This window comes from Temnothorax longispinosus, unplaced genomic scaffold, assembly GCF_030848805.1.
Source record: "Temnothorax longispinosus isolate EJ_2023e unplaced genomic scaffold, Tlon_JGU_v1 HiC_scaffold_39, whole genome shotgun sequence".
In the NCBI taxonomy this organism is placed as follows: Eukaryota; Metazoa; Arthropoda; class Insecta; order Hymenoptera; family Formicidae; genus Temnothorax; species Temnothorax longispinosus.
In genome coordinates this window covers 138,157-153,068 of record NW_027270220.1, presented here as the reverse complement: position 1 = coordinate 153,068, position 14,912 = coordinate 138,157, and the positions used below count along the sequence as shown (strand labels likewise).

At 33.3% G+C, this 14,912-nt stretch overlaps 1 protein-coding gene and 1 long non-coding RNA gene across 2 annotated transcripts; one reads left to right on the top strand and one right to left on the bottom strand.

Moving 5' to 3' along the window:
- Nucleotides 1-163: 163 nt before the first annotated feature.
- On the bottom strand, nucleotides 164-1,279 carry LOC139824483 (uncharacterized). Its single transcript, XR_011735118.1, has 3 exons — nucleotides 1,098-1,279; nucleotides 848-1,007; nucleotides 164-297 (listed from the first exon to the last, which is right to left on the bottom strand). It is a non-coding gene; the product is annotated as an uncharacterized lncRNA (long non-coding RNA).
- Nucleotides 1,280-6,475: 5,196 nt separating this feature from the next.
- Nucleotides 6,476-14,364, top strand: LOC139824474 (uncharacterized). Its single transcript, XM_071797000.1, has 11 exons — nucleotides 6,476-6,549; nucleotides 7,399-7,463; nucleotides 7,554-7,634; nucleotides 7,898-8,032; nucleotides 8,200-8,334; nucleotides 9,398-9,532; nucleotides 10,078-10,218; nucleotides 11,004-11,135; nucleotides 11,852-11,992; nucleotides 12,639-12,728; nucleotides 12,814-14,364. The coding sequence occupies exons 2-11, from the start codon at nucleotides 7,445-7,447 to the stop codon at nucleotides 13,104-13,106; spliced, it is 1,302 nt and encodes a 433-aa protein (XP_071653101.1). The 5' UTR covers nucleotides 6,476-6,549; nucleotides 7,399-7,444; the 3' UTR covers nucleotides 13,107-14,364.
- The last annotated feature ends 548 nt before the right edge of the window (nucleotides 14,365-14,912 follow it).

Genomic DNA, 14,912 nt, shown 5'->3' with positions numbered 1-14,912 from the left:
TGAATGAAATAGAAATAAAAATTAGTACAACAGAGACCCACGGAAAAGAGCATGTTGCAATTATATTAATAACTATTTGATCATAACATAGTCAATTAAAACACTCAAGCAATTTGTATATATGTAATAAATTATCACATTAGAAAAATTCCACATTAAAGAAAAAGAAATTTTTTATTGACTTTTAAACTTACTCAGATTTTCTTTGTGCTCTTTGTTTTGCATGTTTTAACCATTCTGCAGCAACAGAAGAAATTTGCTCACACGTAATATCTTGATGTCGCATTTGAACAACAACTGAAAATTATAAAGCAAATGTAAATGCTAAAAGAAACAACAGTGAGTACAAATATTTTAGTAAAAAAATGTATTTATTGCTTTTGTATAAATAGATAAAATTTAAATGAATTTCAAAAAATTAAAAAAACTTGGTCAAATATAGCATTATAATACACAGCAACAATAATTAAAATTCGCAAAGTATATATACATTTTGTGAAATATATTATTGTAACGATTAACTTCATATTTTAATAATAAACTTTTCTTATAAAATATTTTTGAGACAATGTCTTTATATCTTTTGTGTCATGAAAACTGAAAATTCTTAAGCATACGAATTCATATTATGTATTAACAAAATGTCTGATAAATGTTGCTACAATACTAGCGTGCATATAGAAAAAATAAAACTAAACAGATCTTCACCATTTTGCAAACTATATAAATATAACAAAAAATTTATATAATTTTTATAACATTAATATATATATATATATATATATATATATATATATATATATATATATATGAGAGAGAGAGAGAGAGAGAGAGAGAGAAAACGTACGTGTCAAAATTTTCGATATCTGCAAATTTTGAAATGCAGCCTTATGTCTTTGTCCTAACCAGCTGTACTTTTGAGCCATTTCATCAGTTATAAGATAATGTAAAATATTGCGGATTGTTTTTTTAATATCTGCACTGGTAACTTGCGTCAGACTTGTTATCTACAAAAAATAGAAATAAAGTAATTTTAATATACATATAGTGTATATTAAAAAAGTTCAGTAGATAAAATAATAATATAAAATTTTTACCAAATTTTTTTTGAATGCAGAATTATTCTCAATCATGCTTTCCACTTCTTTAAGGCTAGCTGCAGTTTCTATAGGAAAAACTTCAAGTGTATTGCATTCATCCAAAACAGATTGAACTTTTAAAGATTCACTATTTTTTTCCAACTTATCTAGCCTTTCAATGACTTCTCGAATTAAAGAAGTGAGACCGTTCAGGTTAGCGTTCATAGATGTCTTCAAATCATCCACTTTTTTCAAAATTTGATTAAATTCACGATTAATTTCTGAAATAATAATAGTTACGTCAAAACTTGTTTACAAATTGATATTAAATATGAAAAAATGTTACATTTTCTCTTACCGTTATTATTAGAAGACAATACAGCAGTATCTAGGTTTTTATTTCTAGAGGATAATGATTTTTTATCCATAACTGAAAAACACTTGGTTTTACCATGCATGCTAGTTGAGGCAATTGAAGAAGAAAAGTTATCTGATGCACAAGCTTTACTATGCGTGCCAGCTGATGCAATTGAAGAGTTGTTCGATACATGAGTTTTACTATGCGTGCCAGCTGATGTAACTGAAGAAGAGTTGTCCGTTACATCAGTTTTACTATATGTGCCAGCTGATGTAACTGAAGAAGAGTTGTCCGTTACATCAGTTTTACTATATGTGGCGGCTGAGGCAACTGAAAAAAATTGTTTGATATATATTAGCTACATTATGACTGCGGTCAAAACTGCTACTGCACTACAAAATCGAAACAATTTCGAAACATCATTCTATTTTTTTTCTTCTCAAATGTGAAACAAAAGTATATAAAACAATATTTTGAAGCATTCATAATGCAGTTTTAACAGCAGCCTGTACCAGCAATTGGCACTTCAGGAAGTGACGGTAAATTCGTTTTTTGGGGTTTTATTTTTCTTTTTTTTTCCACGACTCTGTTGTTCACTCTGTTGTTCACTATTATCACTAAATTGTATTTTAGCGTTATCTCTCCTCTTTTTCTTTTTTTCATCTGTATTATATGGCGAGTCAATATCGCTTTCATACTCTGCTTTTTTTTATTTAATTTTGGCATTTGAAAATGAACCTGAAATTAAAAAAAAAAACATTTTATTAGCAATATTTATTTTTGTAAAAAAATAAAAAAATAGAAAAAAAAAAAAAAAATTGTTAATAGGAAGATTGAAAATACAAAAGCAGCCAATGATTAATATAAACCTGTTTTATATAAAATTGTTTTTATTGGTTCTAATGACCAATCATCTTTTATAGAACTTCTTGTATAAACGATAGTATCAAAATCTTTATCTGATTTTACTTTCGGCCAGTATGCTAGCATTTCATCTTCGATAACCCACTTATCTGGAATGATCTGGATTCCATCATAAAATTCGATTACATAAAACAATCCATTGTCTATCGTTAAGTTGTCCATTATTATAATAAACTGAAAAAAAAACAAATATATAAATCAATATTTTTCAACAAATATAGAAAAAAATATAATATTACAAAAATGAATATGTAAATCAATATATATATATATATATATATATATATATATATATATATATATATAACGTACCATAAAATTTTTATATTTTTTATACATATTTTTATGTATACTTATGTATTTTTATGTATTTTTATGTATTTTTATGTTATTTTTTTTAATGTTTATGTTATTTTTATTTCTTTTTATTTATTAGAATGTAATAGAGATATAACAACATTTTTATTTCTTTTCCACGGTACTATGAAACATTTATTTTTAATAGTACCCTTAAGAGGCCATTGCTTCAGACCGGAAAGTTTAGATACAAGGTAAATCCCAACTAGTTGTGATTTGCAAGGGCGAGTATACAAATCTTCCACGACAGTAAAATATTGTCCTATTATGACTAAAGAATTAGTTATTCTATTAAAGGCAATATTTCTAAGTACAACTATAGTTCCGTCATGGGTCAACAAACAATTGTCTCTTCTATCCTCAGCTATTAAGGTAAAACCGAATCCTACAATTTTGCTATATTGTGGGTCGCCACAATCAGATAAAAGAGGACCATTTTCATGAAGCGACTCTTGCAAAATGTCAAACTTATTTTTTCTTATATTTTTTTTGTTGATATCTATATTATGTATTTCCACATATCGGCGGTGTAATTGAGCTAATATATGTTGAGGTTTACGTATGAGACTTTTATTGTTTGAAGAAAATTTTCAAAACGAAAGACAGAGAAAGAATCAAGTGGTCCATGTTTGCGAACGTCATTTGCTAAATGTAAAAGAGCATGAACATTAAAAGACACATTTCTTCACCGTATAATATAGTAAAAGTTTCATTGAATTTTTTATTAGTTTTTCAGCATAAGTAATCATTTCTTCGCTGGCATTTTCCATGCACAAAATCCTCAAAGCTACATGTAAGACTAAAAAATTTAAATATATATCTTTATCTAAAAGTCCTTGCAAAACTATGGGCCCTGTATATAAAAGCAATTGTCTGAATTCGGTTGCCTTGTAATATTTTAAGTCTTCTAAAGATCTCGGTTTACGCGAAAATTCTAAACTTGCAGACATATTCATTGAATTTTCTAATCTATCTGAGATTCTTTTTTTAGTTTGGTGACTAAGTTTGTAATAATTATTTCCAGTTGTCCATAAAGTGAATAACTTTTTAATAACTCCTAAACAAACAACATGCATATAATCTAGAACTACATCAGAAACAAAATCAATATGTAGAATAAGTTGCAAAATATTATTACTGTTTTGAAAGTCAATACCAGTTTTTAAATTAGCATTTGTGCCAGGAAAACATACTCTATTTTTCACATATTTGCCGTAAATAAAACACTTTAAGCAACTGTCATAACCAGTATGGCCTTTAGTAGAGAGTAAAAAAGATTTTGCAGGAGCATCTGCACTTATACACTGTAGTTTCACAGGCAAAAGTTTATTATTTATTTCTAGACCGTTATTAATAAGATAACTCATCTCATTGACAAATTCTTCTAAAAATAATTTATGTCATTTGGTTTTTTTTTCCCACAATAAGCTCCTACCATTATTTCACCTAGTATTCCTGCAACACTTATTAAAATTGGCCAAAGTTGTTGACCTGAAGATTTAAATAATGGCAAGCCATCAATATTTAAAGTTAAATTAACATTTTCAATATTATGTTTTGATAATACTCGAACTAATTCATTTACAAGTCCTTTATGATAATACTCCCCTAGAGGTACAATTTTAATTTGAGTAGATTTAGGTGTACCTAAAATGGTACGAATAGCTGAAGGAAATATAGTTCTAAAACATTTATGTTTCCCTATGTCTTTCAATAATGCATCAGCATGCGTCATAGGTATATTTAAAGTTTTACACCATGTAGCCAAATGCGATGGAGTAAAATCATTGTCCACTTCATTTCCAATTGCATCACAAATATTAATGTCATCAACACGTTATTTGTTATACTGCTATCACTATTAAATTCATCTCTTTCATTATTATCATCATTAAGTTCATCTCTTTCATTATTATCATCATTAACTTCATCTCTTTCATTATTATCATCATTAACTTCATCTCTTTCATTATTATCATCATTAAGTTCATCTCTTTCATTATTATCGACACACCAGTACATAAGGTTTATCTCTTTTATTCTTTCTCTCTCTTAATTTTTTATCTTGGGAACGCTGACGAGGGACTATATCTTGGGGAACGCTGACGAGGGACTATATCTCGGTGGGGCGAGCGAGCGCGAGAGCGCGAGAGCGCAAACGTGTGCGAGGATGCATCAGTACAATAAGGACGGCGGGAACGCGAAGGGGTAAAGTATGGCCGTTCAACGATCGCTCTCCCCTTTGTCTCCGCGGGATCTTTGTCACGAGTGTTATGATCAGTACACGCATAAGTGAAGTAATGAAAAATGTTTGTGAATTATTTATTTCTTGAAAAAAAGTCTAAGCTAAATATATCGGTAATATCGATGAAATCCAATTCTTTCCGGAATTGCAATATATGCATAACAGTTAAAAGTGCACAATTTTTACTTAGTTAAACTAGACAAATTATACTAAATGATACGTTATTATAACGTATAGCTTACATGTGTAGTTATATTTTTTAATATAAATACATTTTTAATAATCATAGATGCAATATACATTACATTGCAGTAATTATTTCTTTAGAACTTTATGTAATTCCATTATTTGTAACATGTGTAAATAAACTTTTTAGAAAATGAGAAAAAGAAAATGTGAAAATACTATAGCAAACAATAACCGCGATTTGTCAAATTGTAATGTTTTAATTTTCGATACATTATAAAGTATTTAATTTAAATAGTCTATTTAAATTTATCCGAGCTTATATAAGAAATACGTTGACGTAAATCTTTTTCATAGCTACAAAGATTACAACATAAAATGCTAGACTACCCCGAGAATTTCCGAAAAACAATAAAGTTTTCTTTAGACATAAACTCGTTTAACCTTACGTGCACCATTTGGATATCTCATCGCAATGAGATAAAAAGCTTTTTTATTGTGGCGGTCTCCCGACCACACAATCGAAACGGTACGCGCGCCGCGCGCGCGCCAACCGATCACGCGCCGAGAGCGTGGGCCAGACTACGGCCCGCGAAGCTAGACGAGAGTGCCGCCAACAGGTGGCAGACTTTCTCGCGTTTCACTTCCAGTCAGGGAAGAATAAAAGGCCACACGGCAACGGCCTAGGCAGCTTTCGACTGCTCTCAGGCTCACAGCCAAGACCAGGAGAAGTCTTTTGATAAAAGATCTAGCTACATCTCGCCATCACCTTGCCGCCGCCGAAGCTACGGTCACCACGAGACGAACTGCGCCACTTCCTTCGCCGCCACCGAGACACCCTCAGCAACCCTGCCTGGGCGGTAGTCCAGGGGCCGCTCGCCCCAATGTTTTATCGCGCCTAATTACATTCGTTTGGTATTGCCGCGGTTGTGCGCTTTCGCGAAACTCCACGTCTTGGCGTGAACCCTGGTGGCGCGAAGCCCAAACCCTATAGGACAACAATCGCAAGATTCGCAAGTACCGAACTGCCGAATCGCGAGTATCGCCTTGGTATAATAATTTTGCTAGAAAGGATAACGAGAGTCGTAATGTGATCAGGCATCTATTGGCTGTCATTTCAATTGTTTCAGTGCACGCCGAGCACGCGACTAGAAACCCTAGAATTAGAATCTGGCCATAAAGCAAATTTGTTAAAATCCTACGAGTGGAGGATATATAAAAAAATTTAGCTATGGTTCCCGCTTTGTCTTCGGTTTCTTTATTACGCACGTAAAGAATCCTAAATAATAGAGAAGCGACATTGAAGGAAACCGTCTAATTGTAAAGAGAGTACGCGTCCGACATAATGTACGGCGCGACAAGCGTATTGCGGAAGCACAAGCCTCTTTGAGCTCAGGAAGGTAATTAATATCTACTTTAAAGACAATTTTATGATAGAGATATATATTACGAGTATGTATAATTTTTAGTATTTTTTTGCAATATTTGAGCTTTTTTTAAAAAAATATAAATTACAATTTAATCATCGAAATAACTGCCGTTATTTGCAATGATTTTTTTCCAACTTTCGGGAAACTGGTGGATTCCGACGCGATATAAGTGTATGCGTTTGAAGGCAATGAAGTTATTGATGAATATTTGGATGTCAAGACATATCTTGGAACTATTGTCCAGCCGACGAATGTTGCATCGACGTGAACAGATGGTAATCGGAAGGGACCAAGTTTGGTGAATAAGCCACGTGAGATAGGACGTCCCAGCTCAAGTTTGAAATGGCCCTCTGAGTCGGAGCAAGCAACGTGTGGCCGAACGTTGTCATGCACCAGACTTGGCCCCTTTTGATTACCACCTGTTCAGGTCGATGTAACATTCGTTGGCTGGACAACACTTCCAAGATATGTCCGACATTCAAAAATTCATTAATGACTTTATTGCCTTCAAACCGAGAAACTTCTATCGCGACAGGATCCGTCAGTTTCCCAGTGTGTGCGTGTGCGTGCGTGCGTGTGCGTTTGCGTGTGCGTGCGTGTGAGTGTGCGTGTGCGTGCGTGCGTGCGCGTGCGTGTGCGTGTGCGTGTGCGTGTGCGTGCGTGCGTGTGCGTATGCGTGTGCGTGTGCGTGTGCGTGTTTATATTTTTTTACACATCCATACTTTTAGAATTGTGCTATATTATTTTTTTTATAGTACGTGTAGTAATATATTACATTACCGTAACTTTTTTATATGTTTATATTTTTTATTACTGCAGGCTTTCGCTGAGAGAATTTCTGCAAACACTTAGCAACGTATCGCAAATGCCCGAGGAGAGCTTTGGTTTGTCTTAAAATTTATGCTATATACCTAATATGTGTTTCGTAACATATATTTTGTAGAAAAGGGAAAAGAAATATATTTTTATTGCAGATTTGCAAGCTCCAGACAGTCTAGACGACACCCTAGGATATCAAGAAACAATAGATAGCAATCTGTTAGACACGCATACAGGTATATAATATTTTAAAATTACCATTTTTACCTATCAATCTTCCTTCTAAAGTGCAGTTTACACTTCCGTTCTATTTCTGACGTGTTATAAAGGCAATTATGTTCCATCGTTGTTTTAACATTAAAAAAATATTTTTGCAAAGCCCTGCATGTGCGTGTAATCTAATTTAATTTTATTTATTTCTTATTGAGTTCTTTCTTTCTTATTAATGTGTATATCATCTAATGTCTCAGTTTCTATTAATCTTTCTATTCAATTTCAGCAGCACCGATTATCGACGAATCGGAGCCGGATTCAGAACCACTATTGATGGACAATATAAGGACGAACGAGGACTCACCTCAACGTAGTCGCGGGAGACTACGTCTTCGCAGACGCGGTTGCAATCTGCAGAGAGGTAGGATAATTTGTATCTTTATATATAGTATAAATATTTTTACAAAGCCCTGCATGCGCGTATAATCTAATTTAATTTTATTTATTCCTTATTGAGTTCTTTTTTTCTTATTAATGTGTATATCATCTAATGTCTCAGTTTTTATTAATCTTTCTATTCAATTTCAGCAGCACCGATTATCAACGAATCGGAGCCGGATTCAGAATCACTATTGATGGGCAATATAAGAACGAACGAGAACTCACCTCAACGTAGTCGCGGGAGACTACGTCTTCGCAGACGCGGTTGCAATCTGCAGAGAGGTAGGATAATTTGTATCTTTATATATAGTATAAATACAGCCACACACAGACAAAATTATTAAGCCCCCTTCTTCTTCTGAATATCTTGAAACTGAATAAGAGTAAACTTTTTATTGTTTTCATCTTTATTGATCTCATGAATAGTTCAAACAATTAAGGTACAGTTTATTATCTTTTTTATGGAAACAGCAATATTATTCAGAAAACTGTTCACCTCGTATTTCGACTTTGATTAATACAGACGCAATTATTTCCATTTTACAAGCAAGTGCTAGACTTTTTTGTCTGTAGGCAGTGAACAGACAAAAGGTGTAGCAATTGTTTGTGAAATGGAAATAATTGCGTCTGTATTAATCAAAGTCGAAATACGAAGTAAATAGTTTTCTGAGTAATATTGCTGTTTCCCTAAAATGATATGTAATAGACTTTATGTCTCAACTGTTTGAACAATTTACGAGATCAATAAGGATGAAAACAACACGTAAACAAAAAACTCATTCGTTCCAAGATATTCAGAAGAAACAAAAGATGCCTAATAATTTTGTCTCTATGCCTATGCATATGTATCTTATAAATGTATGTATATGTATAGATATCGTATGATATATATACAGGGTTTTTGTAGAGTCTGTTGCCACTCCTATATTTCGGAATGGAACCCCTTATATTGTAGTATATCATTTGAAAGGACATAAAAAAAGAAAATTTTTGGCACAAACTAGAGATCGATACGTTGATCCGTTCGGGAGTTACTTAGGGTCAAAGTTCGAAAAAACCAATCTTCAGAAATTTTCTTTTTTATGTTCTTTCAAATAATATATTACAATATAGAAGGGTTTAAAATTTTTAAGTTAAGATTCCCTGGGGACAACCTCTCCATCTTCCTTAAAAGAGTAGCTCCTCAAAATGATCGAACACGTATTTTGCGGTTTTTCATAATTTTGAACCTTTTCCAAAATATAAGGATGGCAACGAACTTTATAGAAACCCTGTATATTTATATTTTAAAACATAAAAAAAGATCTTTTATTTTCTACCAATCTTTTCTATTTAATTAATATAGCAACAATTATCGCCGAATCAGAGTCCAATACTGAGTCCAATTCAGAACCAATATTGGAGAATATTATAAGATCAAACGACTTACCTCCACGTAGTCGCGGGAGACCTCGCAGACGTGGTCGCAATCTACAGACATGTAAGATAATAATTTGTATCTTATAGACTATAAATATGCACACAGGGTGTTTAGTTAGAATATTTGTGGAAATATTCCGTGACTTATTTTAGGAAGAGACGGTTTTCTAAACGTAAGCCCTAAAATCTAGGTTGTTTTCAAACTATTTCAATATTTCAATATTTTTTAAACAGTTGCTGTTTTGTTCAATTTACTGGCGGCAGAATTGTTTGACGCTGCCAAACAAGCTAGTACTATAATGCATTAAATATATCGAGATCGACGACGATTACGTAGAAGAATTAAATGTGTATTAAAGCATTTTTAATTTGTAATCAGAAATTTTTAACTAATGTTTCTTTTTATAGCCGATTGAAACTTATTTCCTAAACGCTCATCGTCGCACGCACGCACGCATGCACGTACACACACACACACACACACACACCACACACACACACACACACCACCTCTCTCTCTCTCTCTCTCTCTCTCTCTCAGAGATATTACTTACGACTATATATATGGGTTTTATACATTAATGTGTATTCATGTTGTTTTGACAGTTTCATCAGAATGTCTACCCACACTTACGGATGACGAACTTGCCTCTACAAATAGAACTAGAAGGAGTCGTGGCAGACCTCCTAACCGTCGCGGACGTCGCGGTAGATTCGCGAGACTACCACGGGTTCATGAAACCGCAGGTAAAATATGTTATTTCTCACTACTGATACATTTGTGTTATATTTATTCAGTGCAGAATTAATTGCTAATTTTTCGTAGAATAAAAGTTACAAAGATATAGCACCATGTGTAATAAATTGAAAGAAATGTTGAAACAGTTTGCCGTGATGATATTGATACATATATATTAATACATTTATATATTTTAGCAACCTGAATGTTATATGTACGTTATTTCTCTTTCGGGATTTTCTCACATTATAGACAAGTTTAATTAAATAGTTTTTTTTTTTTTTTTTTTTTTATATAAACGATAAATCTCTAAAAAATAATTTTAAAAAATGTAACGCGAACTGATCATTACGGCTTATTAACTTCCCTGGTAGGAGAATAACGTTAAATAACGTCTTAATGACGTCTTAATGACGTCATTAAGACGTCTTTAGACGTTATTCTCCTACCTGGGTTATCAGCTAATATAAATTGTCTAAGCAATTAACAAGTCAGCATGAGGACATATTGATTTTACGAATATTAAGAGAAAGTCCGGTAGTATCGGTCAGCGAGCAGTATCGCGGTCACTTATTGTTAGATGTTATAGCGTTTTTATAAGTATTATAGAAACGCTACCACATCTAAGTGACCGCGATACTGCTCGTTGACCGATACTACCGGACTTTCCCTTATTTGATTAATAAAACAGCATAATTGATCGACTTTTAGTGGTGGCGATTGTTCTTTTTTTAAACGTAACATGACGTCTGGAATAAAAGCATTCTTTTATTGCATATTATATTTTTTACAGATCTTGAAAATATTTTTTATACACCTAATGACGATATTGGCGCTATTAGCCCAAGCGATAGCGATAGCGAACAGACCGTTCGACCTTTTTCTCTTGTGACAGATACAATTGCATCAAACTCGCGCACCAGAGGTAACGTACCGCAAATTTTTAAACGCCACTGCTGAAACAATACATATATATTTTATGTAGTCACAAATGTATTTGCATGATTGGCCCACATCGACTTAGAGCTGGTTGTTCCAACCTGTTGGTAAACTACTTAATAGTTAAATCATATGTATGTCTTTGTTTATCCTTTACATTAGACGAAGATAGACATATGATTTAACTATTAGTTAGCTTACCAATAGGTTGGAACGACCGCCCCTTATATAGATAGACCGGCCCCTGCCATAATTAAGAGGCATAGTGGCAACTTACCCGGAGTAGACATATAGCCTTTCCAGGTGCTTTTTAGTAGATCCGTCTCTTTCTTCTGAGCGTCATCAGAAAAAACGACAGATCTACCAGAAAGCATCTAGAAAGGCTATGTCTGCACCGTGTACGTTGCCACTATGCCTTTTATGGCAAGGTCTATCTATATAAGTCTTCGGATTGCCAGGAACAATTGGAAGATCAGAAATGTATTTGCGCCCTAACAACTTAAATGCACGCAGGCACGCACGCACGCACGAACGCACGCATACACACACACACACACACACACACACACACACACACACACACACACGCACGCACGCACGCACGCACGCACGCACGCACGCACGCACGCACACGTACAGAAGTATTATTTACGATTATATATGGGTTTTATGCGTTAATGTGTATTCATGTTGTTTTAATAGCTTCATCAGAAAGTCTACACACACTTACGGATGACGAACTTGCCTTTACAATTAGAAGTAGAAGGAGTCGTGGTAGGCCTCCTAACCGTCGCGGACGACGCGGTAGATTCGCAAGGCTACCAGGGATTGTAGTAACTGCAGGTAAAACATGTGTTATTTCTCACTACTAATATTTGTGTTATATTTATTCATTGCAGAATTAAAACTGGTAATTAATTTGCCGTAATAATATTGATACATATATATTAGTACATTTATATATTTTCCCAACTTGCATGTTGTACATGTAATGTACGTACGTTATTTTTTTCGGGATTTTATCACGTTATAGAGAATTTTAATTGAATTAATTTTAAAAATATAAACGATTAATCTAAGAAATAATTAAAATGTAACGCAAATGGATCATTGCGGCATATATTAACTTATCGGCTAATGTATGAATTGTCTAAACTCTAAGCAATTAACAAAATATATAAAAGATATAATTGATTTTATGAATATTATTTTATTAATATGACAGTATTAATCGACTTTTAGTGGTGGCAATTGTTTTGTCTGTTTTTAATGTAACGTGACATCTGGAATAAAACAATAGGCGCGTAGAACAAACCCGCAGTAGCATTTGAATGTGATTGGTTCTTACTTTAAAACCAACAATCGATATATAGAATGTTGGTAGGTTGACAGCTCAGCAGTTGTTTTGCAAAACGCGCGACCATTCTTTTATGATAGATTATATTTATTAATGCGAATATTATGTTGATAAGTATTGTCATTATTCCAGGGCATACAAGCACTGAACAAGAAAATGAACAAGAACAAACGGAAGTGGTTTATACGAGTGAATCCGACCAGAATGAGACGCATAATGAAGGTTGGTATATACATTCTATACGTATTTCTATTCGTGCGATTAATATATATTATTATTGATTAAACTTTATCTGTATACTTTACAGATTTCGAAAATATTTTTCGTACACCAGAAGACGATTTTGGCGCTATTGGCTTAAGCGATAGCGAACAAACCGATCTACCTTTTCTCCCTGTTGCTGCTCTGACAGGTACAAATTCATCAAAGTCGCGCACCAGTGGTATGTGCTGCACATGCTTAAACGCCACTGCAGAATATATATTTATTCCATGTGGACATTTATGTATTTGCGATGATTGCCAAAAACAATTGGAAGATGAGAAATGTCCACTATGTCGAGAGACATACACAATTTGTATTCGCGCCATAACGACTTAATCGGAAATGCATACGTCACCATACGTGAGATTTTTTCCGCAAGCTATAAAACAGTATAAGTAAAAAATATATAGATATACGCAAGATTCTTATATCGAAACAGATTACTATTGGCGTATTCTCAATTGATAATTTTATTTCTTATATTCTAATAATGTAGTTTTTTTGCACTCTTTTACGTGTTTTTTTTTCCAATACATTTCATTCATTAGTTATTATTAATTCGATTTAGTGTATCATCGATAAATAGGAATTCGTGCATGTTGTTCGTTGAATAAAGTACTTTTCTAGTATTTGCATCCGATGCTTCGGTTGCGCTAAGAATGTAGACACATATATCTCGCATGTATGAACATATAAAATGTACGACGCGTTAAGAATCAAACGCGTAAGAAACGGAGTTCGCCTTATTATTCTTAACGGGAACGTTATTTTTGTATAACGCACCTCATACGTCTTGCATGTTACAGTTAATAAATAATGCGATAATTCGAAAAGTATAAAAGAGAATATCTAAATATATACCGCTCTCTTTAACACTATATACTTTTTACCACTATGATATGCGGTTGCGGATATGCAATGTTTTGCTGTTTTAGAAGCGCGTAGAAACAACAGCTCTTTTAATATTATCTTAAAATAGTTATTTTTATTTGTGCTCATATATTATATTTTTACTCGCGCGAATCCTCTTTGAGAGTTCATTCTTTAACGGAAGATTTTCTTCACTTTGCAAGTGAGAAATAGAGAGAGAGTGAGAAAGAGGGAGAGAGAGAGAGAGAGAGAAAGAGAGAGACTAATATATGAAAAGCCCATAATATACACATTATAAAATATATATTCTCTCGATCTATACATATATTTTTTTTCTTTATACGTACATATATTATAAAATAAAATACTAACGTATTGTTTAAAATTTTGTTATTTTTTCCCTTTGTTTATTATGCGTTCATCTTCGTATACAACTACTCACAACCATTATAGCTTGAGACTTCTAGATACTCGCCGAGGTCATATCCTAGATTGTGTAATGGCTCGTCTACAACAGCCGTAAAAGTATGCAGTAAGACGTGAGCAGTAAGCTATTGACCAACCACAGTCGATTATTCTTGAATTGTAAAAATCCCATTAGTCAACAGCTTACTGCGTACTGTTGCGGCTGTTGTAGAGCCATAAGAGGTTTTGTCAGAAACGCGAAAGACAACACGTTGAAAGATATATATAGTATTTCTTAGATGGTACTTGCAGATAAGAAGATATTTGGCTAAAGATACTGCACCTTAGATCGCTTTAGCACACTTATAAAATAGTCCGAAAAATGACCTTTTTTCTTAACAAAGTTTATAAGCTACACGACTAGGCTTCGCGTCACATTCATTTTTTGCGACTATTTATTAATTGTCAAGGGAAAATGTTAGCTTTCCGAAACATTTTATAATTGTGTTGAAGCGATCTGAAGTGATTTTTTTTCCTAATATCCTTTTATTTGTAAATGGAATGTGTTTAATATTCGATGTTCAACAATTAAGATAGAATAATGCTTACAGCGTTGAAAGCGTCAAGACGAACCCAGCCATAGTTGAATATTGTATTTAAGACCGTCTTAAGTACAATCTTAAGGTGTTTTAAACAAATCACAAAGGCCGGTATTCATAGTCGGTTCTTATATTTAAGACCGTCTTAAGTACAATCTTAAAATGTCATTAAGCTTAAGACGTTATGAACCAATCACAGAGCCGTATTAGCATCTTAAGACATTACTTAAGACGGTCTTGAAATAAGAACCGACTATGAATACCGGCC